The 14,030-nt window shown below is 38.9% G+C and overlaps 2 protein-coding genes across 2 annotated transcripts; both read right to left on the bottom strand.

Annotated features, from left to right (window-relative positions):
* Positions 1 to 1,912: 1,912 nt before the first annotated feature.
* LOC146451998 (uncharacterized) lies at positions 1,913 to 6,712 on the bottom strand. Its single transcript, XM_085098392.1, has 2 exons — positions 6,293 to 6,712; positions 1,913 to 2,814 (listed from the first exon to the last, which is right to left on the bottom strand). The coding sequence occupies exons 1-2, from the start codon at positions 6,708 to 6,710 to the stop codon at positions 2,501 to 2,503; spliced, it is 732 nt and encodes a 243-aa protein (XP_084954518.1). The 5' UTR covers positions 6,711 to 6,712; the 3' UTR covers positions 1,913 to 2,500.
* A 3,685-nt stretch (positions 6,713 to 10,397) lies between these two features.
* LOC146451997 (uncharacterized) lies at positions 10,398 to 13,910 on the bottom strand. Its single transcript, XM_085098368.1, has 2 exons — positions 13,203 to 13,910; positions 10,398 to 10,987 (listed from the first exon to the last, which is right to left on the bottom strand). The coding sequence occupies exons 1-2, from the start codon at positions 13,501 to 13,503 to the stop codon at positions 10,656 to 10,658; spliced, it is 633 nt and encodes a 210-aa protein (XP_084954494.1). The 5' UTR covers positions 13,504 to 13,910; the 3' UTR covers positions 10,398 to 10,655.
* Positions 13,911 to 14,030: the final 120 nt, after the last annotated feature.

The following is a 14,030-nucleotide window of genomic DNA, read 5'->3' as shown; positions in this document are numbered from 1 at the left end:
AGATCGTGCAAAAATTATCATCCGCTGAAATATTTTCCATGACCATCCACTCCTCTAGCAAGTACCCTGTACATGTTATTAATACTAAGATTTAAATGAGCAAAACAACTCTTTCGTCGTAGGTTCGGTCTACGTTTGATGATCAATTTTCTACTTGTTAATTCCATTTGTTGTTTCAGTCAGTTTTCGATTACTAAGGTCGTACAAACTGATTACTAATTAAATACGTGTAGAAGATATAAATCTTACTAAATCACCAAAAATGTGATCTCTCGACCCTTTGCAATATAAAACCGCGGTTACACGAGCTATTTCGTGACCCCCGCCCCACCCCCCGTTAAGTTCAATATTTGTCGAAAGCCCCAGGCGAATTAACGACAACGGCGACGGCAACGAGGACGTCAAAAAAAGCAATAGCCTGTACAGTTACACTAGGCTATTTTTCTTGCAACTTGTCTAATTTCGTGGCGCTGTTGCCACACAAAGGGCCAGAATCATTGCCTGGTGTTAACACACCCTCATAAGAACATGTCTCGCGGGGGTTTTATTGCAAAAACCGTTGTGAGAAGTAGAACCACCTTCTACTTCTCGGAACGACTACAGCAACAAAAATATTGCGAGACATGTTCATTTGAAGGCATGTTGCACTAGGCAACAATTCGTGCAACGTGCGTCGCAAGAAAGTTGTCTAGTGCAACAGCGCCTTACATTTCTTTGCCGTCACTGCATGACCAGGACGTGAAATTTCCTGTTGGGACGTTTTATGGAGGACGTAAACACACGACGACAATTTTTTTCTTTCTCAGGATAAACTTGGGTGCGGTCGAGGAAATCTCACCTACGTTTGACATATAAGCGGGTTGGAAAAACGCGACGACGTTTGAAAAAACGTGAATTCGTTTTAATAGTGACGTTTCCACTGCCGTCGACTCGTCGTTGCTAATGTTCCTTATTTTCATGCTTGTACAGGCGAGCAGTTTTTTTCTCAGAATAGCGCTTCACAATAAGTAGTATAATATATACTGAGAAAAAATTTGAGAAAATAAGAATGAAGAAACATACTTTAAAAATTAAAATAAATAAATTCATCAAATTTATAACTTAGAAAATATCCATTAATCGGCATCTAACCATAATAAATTAAAATATCCATTAAAATAGCCTTGATAATTATCAGTTCAGGATTGAGATCAATTCTTTATAGCACAAACAGTGTCTTATTATCAAGTGTCTCTTGTAAGGATGACAATGTTCGAATGCCTCATGAAATGCCTCAGAACGATCATAGGTAAAGCCAGCCTCGCAAATGCAACTCGTTGGGCGAAAAATCACCCGCGCGCAGAAAAATAGTCAAAAGACTGATTTTTTCGTGATAAGATATCAAGTTGCTGCATCGCCTCTGCAAAGAGGGCCCGCACTTGCGATTTTCAGCACGTGCAAGAGTGGCGTTCAGCACATGCAGGCGTGGCGACTTTTTCAGCACGTGTTAGGGCAGTGACTTTTTCGAAAAACCATGTGGCCTTTGTAAACATGAAATCTCTCGGGAGACGAGGGGCCCGTTTCTCGAAAGTCCCGGTAACTTACTGGGCCCGATGAGTGTCTTTGATGATAAATGTTTCTTAACAGAAGTCAATTTTTGTTAGCTTTGAACACTAAATTTTGAAATCTTATAATTCTATGGAAACATTGGCCAAGTACCGTGCCTGTAATCACTGTGTAATCGCAAAAAAAAAAAAAAAAAAACATTTAAAAATATACTTATCGGGCCCGGTAAGTTACCAGGACTTTCGAGAAACGGGCCCCAGGGCGTTGAACTCTCGCAATAATTTCAACCAACTCTATCCTGTGTAGTATTCCCAACAACGCAAATAGATATAATACCACTAGTTCTTTAATAAAATCACCGAGAAAGTTTTTCCTCTCGTTTGTTTTTATTTCAAACCATTCTCAGATTTACATAAACAATACCTGATGCTTTAAAAGCTATGTAAAATAATATTCTTTGAATAATTTTGTACAATCATCTGTTATGCGCGTGGTTTTTTAGCTCCTGAGCTACCTTGTCCAAGATCATATAAAACCCCATAAATAGAATAATTTTGTATAAATAACATTTATAGAAAAAGTACAAAGTGTAGGAAACGTCTTGGATAAGTTTCTTTTAAATTAAAGGCTCCACTCAAATCTTCTTACCCTAACTTTTATGAGTTTTTTCTTTTTTTTTGTTTGTTTGTTTTTTTCAACAAATGAAAATGCGCTACTCCGTAAAAATTCAGATCCAAAGCCATCATTGTTATTTCCGAACAGACAGTGTAAATCATCTCAGTACCCCCGCGTACAATTCCTTGCTCATTCCGTGAGTTTATGTTGTCTTATCAAATATCTTATTTTAATTTCGTCGACTGAAAACGGTCTTGCGAAGAAACTTCTTTGAAGCGTTCTACTCCTTTATACATATATCTCTTTCTCTCTTTTTTTATTTTTATAGCACGATCAAAAATTAAACATTGCTCGTCAGGCATATCGAAGTGTCTGATTTTTCTTGTTTGGTGTCCTCGTTAACGCGATGCTTTTTGTGGTATCTCCTGTTCTGAAACCAGTTTCTTATCTGTAGTTCAGTCATGTCCAGGCCCCTCGCTAGTATCGTGCGCTCGTCGCGTGTCAGATACTGTTGGCGGGAAAATATCTTCTCGAGATATTGGAGTTGATACTGGGTGAAATGGCTGCGATTTCGGCGCTTTCGTTCTGGGGTTTTTTCTTTGACACATTTTTCCGGCTCTGATTCTTCATTTACGTCATTTTCTTCGATGTCATCTGAGAAATAGCGGAGAGAGAAAAAAAATATCATCAGAGGTTTATACACATTTAAATTAATTTACTGCAACCAGAGGTTTCTTCAAGCGAAATTGAGGCTGGACGCTTATTGTCATCGCTTCACAGATTAAGTTTGTGTGAAGACAAACAAGAAAGAAAACCTCTGGACTACACAGAGAATGCCATACTGTTCAGTACAGAAATTTGACGCAATATAAGGCAGACATTGTCGAGGCATACAAAATCTTCGAAATCATCCGGCACCGTGTTACATATTTCTGGGACCATTTTTTCGGCGGAAACATTTTATCTCTCAGACTCTCAACAACATGTTACAAGTTTTGGAACATTTTTAAAGCTTGCAATAAGTTACGAGAACTAAATCGTGCGTTAAATCACACCAGGTTAACACTTAAAGCGATAATGCTACATTAAAAAATAAATCACCTCGATAACAATCTCCTTAACAGTTAGAAGGAGAGAAGACAATTTAAGCCGGTCATCGAAAGAATTGGCTTCGTGCATCATGAATGGGTCACACCCTATAATTCAGTAGAGAGGCGCTCCTGTTGCTTTCGTATGATTAGCCGAGATAGAGCACCGATGAAGATACCTGAACGTGCATGGAAGAAGTCACTGCTCCGTGTGACAATCTTCATGATCCAAGCCCGTGCAAGGGCGTATGGGTGACAACGTGGTCAAAGGGTCGAAAGTTCAAACTATGGAATTTAATTCCTGTTTGATCGCGAGTTTATCAAAAAGTGCGCGTGGCGTGTATAAGGCGTGTGATTAATTCCTACAGCTGCTAACCACGTTAAAATGCTCACAGGTTTTTATCACAGGATTCTCATACAACTTACTCAACCGACCAGCCCACACAAAATACACTCTTCACGTACCACACAGTCGATGATTTCACAGCGAGTATGGGCCGGGAAATGTTGCATTTTATAAAATTCTGGACTGACACATACTGCGATAAGTACCGGTAATTAAAAAACGTACACGATGAAAAGTATTAATGAATTTCACCCATAAGTAATATAATATGGAACTTGTTTAATAGATTACCGTATACCTAGCTGAAAAATAGAGTGAAAGGATGATTTCTGCTTACTTGAGAAAAGTGTTCATTTTTCCCGATGCTACTTGTTTTAAATATCATAGTAATGAGAATTTTTTACACATGGCTGACGTGGCCGTCTGACTGAAAGACTTTAGGATTTCATTTTCAGACTCAAAAATTAGATCTTCCTAGCACCACAGGAAAGTACTTCTTAGTAGCTTTCATTTGAATGGTCAAACATAATGATTTCACCCTCAGAGTAAAAAGTTTGAACCACCTTGCGCAGCATAGTAAAGAACACCACAAGAAAGTAGTGTTCAAAAGCTTTCATTTGAATGGTCACACTTAGGATTTGATCTACAAACTCAAATACTAGAACTTCCTTGTACTGTGTAATAAACCGCGGCACCACAGGAAAGTACTGCACAGTAGCTTTCATTTGCATGGTCATGCTTTAGGATTTCGCCCACAGACTAAAAATATATGCTGAGACAGTGCACGCATAATCAGCGCAGTGCCACAAGGAAGTGTTTCGCAATTGCTTTTATTTGAACGATCCACGGCAGGTTAGGAAACATTTTACCATCCAGTCAGACCTTGTTATATTCCCCTGGACTAAAGCCGCATAACAAACAGTTCAAATAGGCAAGTACTGCTTCACATGGTTGGATGATTTTAAGATTTTACCCACAAACTGAAAAGCTAGAGCCCAGATAAATATGAAGTCATGGTTTGCGTGGGATTTAGATCGACAACGCGAATAAAATATATGAAGCGTGCGGTACGCGAACGTGAAAATATTCGAAAGTGTCTAGGAGAGGTGAGAGGCGGCTGTGTCATGGTTAAGGGGGTGGGTTAGTTTCTAAAAAAATTGCGGTGCTGCGTTGGTGGGGTATAGAAAGGTATGTTTGATTTATCAACAGCGTTGGCAAGGTAACTTGCCACCATAAAGAGATTCGAGTTCTGACGTTTCGTGCGTTAGCCCTTCGTCAGAGAGAAAAGATTCGCTTTGACAAAGGGCTGACGCTCGACACGTCAGCACTCGAATATCTTTACGGCGGCCAAATTACCCTATCACTGTTCATAAAACCAAACACTTATGCCATGATTAGTTTGCTATTTATCGTAACCGAAAAAACTATTTTCATCCCGGCTGAGCACGAGTGAAACGAAAACCTTGATATTTAACAACGGCTCGAGGAATTTGATGCATTCGACAATTTTAAGCTGAACTTACCTTGAACTGTAACGGATATCTGTGGCTTTTCCGGGATTGCATACATTAAAGTTGGAAGTTCCTACGCTTACTGATTCATGCAGGGAATTAAAGCCTCACTATTTAATTTTGTCGAATTTCGCAATTTCAATTTCTAATTGACGGAAGACTTGGTAAACATGTGGCTTGCATCTATTTTTGTGAAAGTCGTTTTACATCGGGTAAAACCACGGCCGGCCAAAAGCCCTACTCAGTCAAGGAAGTAGTCAATTCGTCTGCCTTCCAATTATTCGCCATTTTGGATGCACTCAATAGTCACTGATTAGTATTTTTACAATTAACGACAACAGTGGTGGCCTTTAACTGTTGTTTAGATTTTCCGCTTTGTTCAAAGAAATTGCTGTGATATTACTATCAATTGACGTAAAGGAAAGCTGTTTTAAGAAGCACGGACAAGGAACCCGACACGACTGTCAGTTTAAAAAATCAAATCTTATCAGGCTCTTCGTTTTTTTTCCTTATGAAGTCTAAGAAATATTTTCAGGCAAAAGAACATCGCCTTTAATTAATTTGTTCTTTGAAAAACATATCGAGCACCCATGATTAAAAGCAATAGATTTGCAGTGCCAATTCACTTTTTAAATTTTGTACGAATGGATTAACTACAGTAGCGTCTATTTCATGTGATGCCGGCGCCAAGTTAATTTGAAGGTTTTGTGTGCGACCTACTTGAAGGATGCAAGTGCATGATTTTATGATTTTACTGTGTTGAGGCAGATTTGAACAAGAACAAATTTTGCAGATATCGGCAGTATTTTAACCTTTCATCCATGAAATAAGGCAGCGTTGAGTCATGCTGTACTCGGACAATAGTCACATGTTTTTAACGAATTGCTTGTTACTAGAAGCGCGCTCAATGTTGCATAAAAATTCAAACTGAAGATATTTTGCTGATTTTTCTGATAAAATTAAATTTCGTCAACTTAGATTCGAAATGTAAAATTTTTAATCAACCTTAGTTTAAAGCAGCAATGTTCAGCAAAGCTTCTAAGCAAAACACTCGATCACACGGGTGAATCTCTCTGATCAAAGTCTCTCTATTCTTCCTTTTTCTTCACGCAGATTCTAATACTTTACCCTTAAACTGCGCGTTATGCTTGCCAAAATCAGATTTCTGAGAAAAAATATTTCCTTACCTTCATCTTGTTTACTTCCTTCGTATTTTTCGTCGTCGCAGCTTAGACGATCATCTTCTAGTCTTTGTGGTTGCTGCCCTAAAATCAGTTCTTTTACTCTGTTTTCTTGATGTAGTCTGGCACCCACTCTTTGCATATTCGGCAGAAATCGCAGATAAACCGGGCTGTATCGAACTGCATAGCATCGGAGCATGGGAGCGCTTGGCCAAGTACGTCCATACCTTGGATGGAATGTTGGAAAATTCGCAGCAATGTTTGGTCTTGGTCTTCGTTGCTTTGGAAAATCATCTCGTAAAATATTCTCAATCGAAAAAGAAAGACTGGTTTCCTGTGCGGAAAAATCCATTACAATAATTAGTTCGATGACCTCGTTGTTTGCGGTACGTATTGACAATGATAAACTTTCGCTTAAGCACATGAGTTATATGCTGGTATGATATCATCATGTCACCGATAATTTAAGATACACAGGCTCATCCCTGATTTGCCAGGGCACATGCGTAGGCTGAGCTATTTCAGGAAAATCATCTCCGCTCATTTTCCGGCTTCATTAATTTACTTGAGACCTGGGAAAAAACGCCAAGAACGCCCGAGAGTTTTTAAATTTTCCGGGAACAGGTCGAGAAAGGCGACCATCCGTAGAAGAATCATAAAATTTGATTCTGGAAGGTTTTCGTTTCCTGACAAGTTTGTTTGCGCTTCGCGGCGAAACTGAAATGGCCGGGGAGCTTCCTCAAACAGAAAGTTTGCTAAGGCTGCGCTTCCGAGAAATTTATCTGAATCAGCAAAATATCAGAAATATTGCAATAAATTGCACATTATCAAGAGTAATGATTTGGTGGAATTGCAACCTCGGCAAATAATGATGATAATTTAGACACTTGTTGAAACCTGTTTCTATTTCGGTCTGAAATCAGAACGAACTTTTACAATTTTGCCATCTCAAATACTGAACTCGAGTAAATTCACATTAATTTAATAAATTCAAAGTCTTCTGTTGTGTCGTGCAAGCTAAAAACAACAAGAATATGGGAATTAATTTGACAAATTTCTTATGCAATGCAAATTGATGACTCAAAAATCTAGGGACAATCCCTAACGGTTTTGGCTCATCGCTTAATCGAGACGAATTTATTAAATAAACAAAAGCCTTTTAATTTGTCAACAAGCGAAGAAAACAGCTTAGTCTTCACAGCAAAACTCGACTCACGAAAACGAAAGTTTGCAAACTTATTAAGATTTCATCTATGACTATGCAAATAAAGCTATTAGGGCAGAACTTTCCGTGCCTTTTGTTTTGAAGCTGCACCTGGTCTAAAATTGAACACAATTTCTTGAATTTTCTTTTTTTGCTCTCGTCAGAAATTTGATGTCCGTAGTTTAGCAGGGTAACAGAATGAAATCTAGATGTACAAACAATTTACACTGAAAGCACCCTAATTTTTATCACTTCCGGTGACGTCATGCAAAACAAAACCCCAAATTCCCAACCCACGCGCGTGACGCGTGACAGACAATTAAAGTCATATTTCCGAATCCACTCCTTGGCTAAGCTAACTTTGCAATGACATATTTGTGTTATGACTTTTAAGAGGTCACGAGAAAATGAGCTCATTCTCAAATGACACAAACATACCTGCAACGGAAAGCTTGAAAGATGAATTCGTCCGTAACGAAGAGGCAGACGTGATTCAGCGAAAATTCTCCCGATCCGAAGGCTGGACAAAGTAATGACGTCATCGGAGTTGCTTTTGCGAAACAATCTTTTCGGTGTTTATCACTTGGGCAGCTGATAACCAAAGGAAGGACATGAGGGAATTTTAAGAACATCTCTAATGAAGAGTAATGTAATATAATGCCAATTATTATTACTACCGGTCTCGCCAAGATTAATTGATGTCTGAATTTTTTAAAACTTATTTTGTTATGCATCTTCTGAAAATAAGCTCAATTCATCTGCCGTTTAGTTCAGCATGTTTGTCATGCTTTAAGCTCTTGCCTCATGGACGAGTTTCATAAGGTCACGAGCGCGCGCTATTCTCCATACTATGATCACATATAACATGCCTTTGAACAACCACTCAGAATGAATATTTTGCTTAAAAAATAGATGGCTCTCTTTTCAGTTGCAAAACTGACTATTGCTAGTAATATTTCGCAAACCTTCTGTGGGATGAGTGTTATTTATATTATTTTATGAGAACGTGTGCAGATTGTTTTTTTTTTTTTTTTTTTTTTTCATTTTTAAACAAAAGAATTTTCGAGCCATGAGTATTTTAAACTAATTAAATTTTGTCATGGCTAGTTATTATTTCCTGTGTACCTGTATGTTTTGCTATCAGGGTGGGAATGGTATTTTCGTGACGCAAGTCAGACCGACCAAACCCGTCTGTGGCTGAGCGACTTACATGTAAACAAAATAGAGTTTTGAAGACCGCACCATTGACGCAACGTCTGCGTCGTTTTAAGACGATTTCACTCAACAAATGAAGTCGTTTCCGTGATCATAACTTTTTGAAGTTTTTCCGTAGGCGTGAAACAAACGTAATTCAGTTGGAGAGCTACCTTCCTGCCAACAGCGCAAACAGTTGCAAACAAAACAACACGAACTTAACTACACCCAGCGATTTCAGTGATCAGGGATTCAGGGATCAACAGCTCGTTCATGAAGCAAACAGTTTTCCTGAACCTCTTCTTTAAATAGCGATGGTAAATAGAAAGATTAAGAATTACGTTTGCGGCAGAACGAAAGAAATGACCACGTGGCCATGTTTACGCTGTACTTGCCGCTCGCTGTTTTCAGTTTCTCAATAAAATTGAGTGGATTTGCGTTAGCATCAAAGGTCAGAATTATTTTGCACTATTCCCATCTGTGTACTAATTTTTTTCAAGAAAACATAAACGCGAATCTCGCGTTTTCCGTTTACCGTAAGCGCGATTATAAATCTCTTTGATAACGCATAAACTCAAGAGCAACGCCGCCGGTGGAAACTCGATCGGGGACTAAAAACGAGAAAACTTATCCCGGGGGAAACCCAACGCTTCATTTCAGAGGGCATCTGTTTGGAACTCCTTTATCGCCTCGGAATTTTAACTTTTGTATCAAATTGAATCTACAGTTTTCTTTGGTAAAATGGCAGCTAAAAAAGTCGTAGTACTGAAAAACTAATTCCTTTCGTAAATATCTCGTTGAAAAAAAGGGCAGCTACGGTGTAGCCAAAAACAGTTCTTGAATTCGAGGAATAAGATTGCATTCCCAAAAACTTTCTACAACTTTTATTTTTATCTTAAGCATCCGAACAAATCGAAGTAAATTAGCTTACACAAACAAGCCTTTAAAAGGGAACAAAACGTTCTGAGAACTAAACAGAACATTCCCATAAGCCCCCACTTGCTTATCATGGTCGTTCCCATGCTCCCGCTCTCGTTTCTTGCTCGTACCCAAACTTCCACTCGTGTTTGGCGCTCGCATTCCCAAGTTCCTGCTCTACACTTCCCACTCATTCTATGGATTAGCGTGCGTAAATTAAATTACCTAGAGCCCTCCTACTCGAAGTGTTCCGCATGTTCTTTTTGTACACCATGAGCAGCTGTAATTTCAAGATGGCGGAGTGCGTTATACGAGAATGATGCGAGAATCAAGAAAGACGCGATCTTCACCGTAACGGCGGAGCACTGCCCGAAGAATATGTTTCCTTCTTGGACTTGCGCCCTCATTCACGCGCTTCCTTGTGGCTTTGTCGCTCGCCAATAGCGCTCAAACATTGCGCAATTTTCCATTCCTCATCGTGCGCAACGCCATCTTTTCACTGACAAAAGTAGAGTTAAAACCAGTTTACCTTCTTTCCCTGACCTGTTTGGATCGCATACTGTCAGTTCAGTGTTGAGAAACTTGAAACTCGCCTGTTCTGAGGCATCTCAAGAAAGTGCACTTTACTTCGCCTATAGATCCCATTTTACCTTTGAAATCGTTTCAAACGCCGTCTTTTTAAGTCCTGTAAAGTTATCCTGAAGACTCACCGCCAGAAAATTTCAACGAATTTGGGCGACTACCTAGACCCTCCGCCAAGTATTTATTAATGAGAAGAATAACGAAGATCGGAGATGAAGTGAAATGTTACTTTATTCATCGCCTCAGCGAAATTGTGCCTTCAAAAATGAGCCAAAACGTCATCAACACTGAGATTTAATCATGTTTCCACGTTTATAACGTACACTTCGACGAGTGACAATGATAGAAAATTAAGACTTAACTGCAACCCTGAGATCAATGCTCAATTCGAAAAAATGGATCACATACACCATAGCTCACAAACCCAAATATTACAATCACATCTGTTCAAAAAATGTCTTCAATATCCTGCTATCGTTCCTCGGACGCATGCGCTGTACTGCTGCTCACCAATACCTTCACAGGAACCTGCCTGGGCCGGTTTATTCCTCGGTGCCGTAACTGGTATCTCCGGTTTTGAAACCAGTTTCTGATCTGTAGCTCTGTCATGTCCAGGGCACTAGCCAACAGCGCGCGCTCGTCACGTGTTAGGTACTGTTGGCGGGAAAATACGTCCTCTAGATACTTGAGTTGCACTTGAGTGAAGTGACTTCTGTTGCGCTTTTTCTTGGCAGCGCTTTTTTGTGCGCTTGATTTGTTTTCCCCTTTAGCTTCTTCTGACGTTTTGCCAGCAGTGTTTTTATCTATGATAGAAATGAAACATTTCACTGCGAGTTAATTCCAAATCGCTGGTAAATCCGCAATCTTTATGACCAAAAGACCTTCGCGAAAACTGAGGGAAGATTTCCGGTCGGTAAAACACCCTATTCCAACAAAATGTCTCTCAAGTTTTCTTCAGATCACCTACCATTTCTAGGAATTATAAAAGGTTAAAGTAATAGCCCATCGCATAACGAGAATATTATGCTATGTCGACCGATAGCTTCCTTCCTCTATAGTCATGCGAGTCATCCACGATAGTATCCACGCAACGCGCGCGTGATCATACAGTCTGCGGAAGACTGGTACGTTCTAAAAATAACTTGAAATTGGTGCAGAGATTGTATTGAGAATTCGACTCTCTTGCTGTAATGAGCTCCCGCTTGACGCTATGATATCTTCAATCAAGAGAGGATGAAGGTTGAAGGTACCTTCATCCTCTCTTGCTTCAATAGATCGATTACCCAATCCTAGTTCGACGTTACGCAGATAACTTTCAGAAAACGAATGCAAGATGATAAGTTGGTCTACTAGCTACTGTAGAGTAGAGAGGCATTATGACTACATAGCCAATGTCATCGAAATTTGAGAATTTATTACAAGTTTGCGCGTGCCGGCTGCTGTAAAATTAATTGAGAAATCGGTTTTGCAGCATAAAGACGATCTGGAAAAATGCCATTGCAGTGTTTCCCCGGAATAGTTACGCCGTAGAACTGTTTTTCTGTTCGTAGCTTGTTATCAGCGCACTCTGTGTTCAACACAAACATTTGTTGAAGTTCCGTTTTACATTTTAAACTGTGGAGCTGCCAACGTGATAAGGTCCTTTTACCTTACCGTGTCCACCTAAAAATTCAATATTTAAGCATCTTCAAATCTTAAGTTTTCTCAACTTCTCTAAAATTCATTCACATTAAAAACATTTGTTATTCTTAAATCGTGCTTGAAAAATTCTGAAACATTTAATATGAGGCTGAGCTGTACACTTAGCTATCACTACAGTTTCGGAACGAGAAAATGTCGAAGATGTAAAATAAAGAAAAACTGAAGGCATATCTTCAGATTAACTCCCGGTAAAATAAAGGCTCTTTTACAGGATTCTCTGAGGTTAAAATTAATTGAGGAAATAAATCGGCGTGAAAATACACGAGGTTGACATACATTACTGAATTAAGTAGTACTCGATGATAGTGGGAATTTGTCGTTTCTGTGAAGAAACTGCTTACTACAACCATTGAAATAAATCCAATTGAGCACAACTCGCTCGCAGTGTGGTCTTGTGGAGAGGACTACAAAAAGATTTTAACTTTTTGAGTCTGTAGATGACCGAGTGAAATCTCTGGTGATCTTTCAGATGTTTTATTCTAGGTTTTCACAAAAACTTTGATGGCTCACTTGAAACATTTGTAACTGAGCTAAGTGTTCAGTTCTTTTCGAGTTCCTGATCAGTGTAATTTTCTGTTAAGGTGTTTCCCTAACTTTGCAGGAGCCTCGGTGAAACGCTGTCTGCGCGAGATGAACTTACGTGAAACGTGACCGTTCAATTGAAACTTGCCGAGAAGCATTTGCGATTAATATATTGTAACAAGGTGTTTCTAAATCAGGTTGTGTGTGGTTGAAAATTGGAAAGATGTAACCGTTTAATTTGTGAATTTACTGAGTAGTATTTTCCTGTGGTGCTTTTATTTCAAAAATTAGTTGTTTCACTTCGACATCTCACGGTTTGGTCCATGGTTTAACAACAGCTAAAAGCGAAAATGAATGAAAATACATCGCCAAGAGGTTGTTCTTCCCACAAGTAAGCAAGCACTGAACATTTCGATTCTAACCACAAATTCAGTCTAACTGAAACTCGAACTTGACAAAACTATAAGATTAGTGACTAGAACAAGTGAGATTTTATATCATGCATAAATTTTGCTGCGTTCGCACAAAAGATTTAAAAGAATCTTTGCATATATGATATGAATACAGGCAATACCTTTGAAACGGTATAATCCTAATTACTTTAATTCATGTCAAAATGTTTCTTAGAAATTTTCAACACCTCGGTGTCTCAAACATTGAAGTGTTATATGCAATTAGAACAACAACGTTCTTTAACAGAACAACCCTTAATTCTGCGTTTGAAACAGAGTGCGCGGCAAGAAATGAACTAAACTAAAGACTATGCGTACATTCAGAAATTAAAAATAAAATTACCTTCTCTCGGAGTTTCCACAGGACGCTTTTCTTGCTGTTCCCTTTTATTAGCAGGGTTTTGGGAGACATCTTTCTCAGAACGTGAAAGAACTGTCGAGGCGCTGTAGCCAAAAAATCCAGTTGTACTGCAATTGTTCATTCGTCGATCGAGCTGGCATCTTAGGGCAACAAATGGAATTTTCCCAGCTTCTCTCAGAGGCGTTACATATACAAGCTTCGGTGCTTTGCTTATCCGTGAAGGATGAGGGAAATCTGAACGAAGAATATTAGCGATAGAGAAAGGCAAGTTTTCCGCGGCCATGATGCGGAGTCGCAAACTTCCACAACTGACGAAACTCAGCAGCTCTGTCTTGAATGGGTTTTAATACCAGTTGTCAGTGCGGAGACGACGTGCTTGGACAAAGGTTCCTCGCGCACGTGAAAATCCTGCCTAAATTAAGGACTTATTGTTAAATTGAAAGAATGAATCTGCTGATTTTCACAGTACTTTCTCTTTGAAAAACGAAATAATGAAAATCGCAGCTATGTGTGAACACATCAAGAGCGCCCATTTGGTCTTGTGGTTTAAAACTCAGCGATTAAATAATCACAATGGACAAATGAAAAGTTTACGCTGATCGGTGTATAATTCAAGAAATAGAACATCGCAAGTAAGAATTATAAAACTAAAAAATCTCAATGTATGAAAAGCTTGAAAACCTGTTTGGTTTGAATTCTTTGAAGATTTGACAAATTTTATAATCGTTTAATTTCAGCTTTGATTCAATGTGGTTTTTAAAAAAGACTTTCCTTTTCCGTTTTCAACTGAGCTGATTAAGGTTTTTACAT

The sequence above is a fragment of the Pavona decussata genome, unplaced genomic scaffold, assembly GCF_977016875.1.
Source record: "Pavona decussata unplaced genomic scaffold, jaPavDecu1.1 SCAFFOLD_381, whole genome shotgun sequence".
NCBI classification, from domain to species: domain Eukaryota; kingdom Metazoa; phylum Cnidaria; class Anthozoa; order Scleractinia; family Agariciidae; genus Pavona; species Pavona decussata.
Note: the sequence above shows the minus strand (reverse complement) of the source record. Positions and strands in the feature narration are given on the sequence as shown.

Excerpts from the sequence above, each read along its gene's own strand:
- LOC146451998 (XM_085098392.1), bottom strand. The coding sequence starts at position 6,710 with ATGTGCTTAAGCGAAAGTTTATCATTGTCAATACGTACCGCAAACAAC. Across the intron at positions 2,815-6,292 it reads AGGAAGTAAACAAGATGAAG|ATGACATCGAAGAAAATGAC; the intron begins GTAAGGAAATAT and ends GCTATTTCTCAG.
- LOC146451997 (XM_085098368.1), bottom strand. The coding sequence starts at position 13,503 with ATGGCCGCGGAAAACTTGCCTTTCTCTATCGCTAATATTCTTCGTTCA. Across the intron at positions 10,988-13,202 it reads TGTGGAAACTCCGAGAGAAG|ATAAAAACACTGCTGGCAAA; the intron begins GTAATTTTATTT and ends TTTCTATCATAG.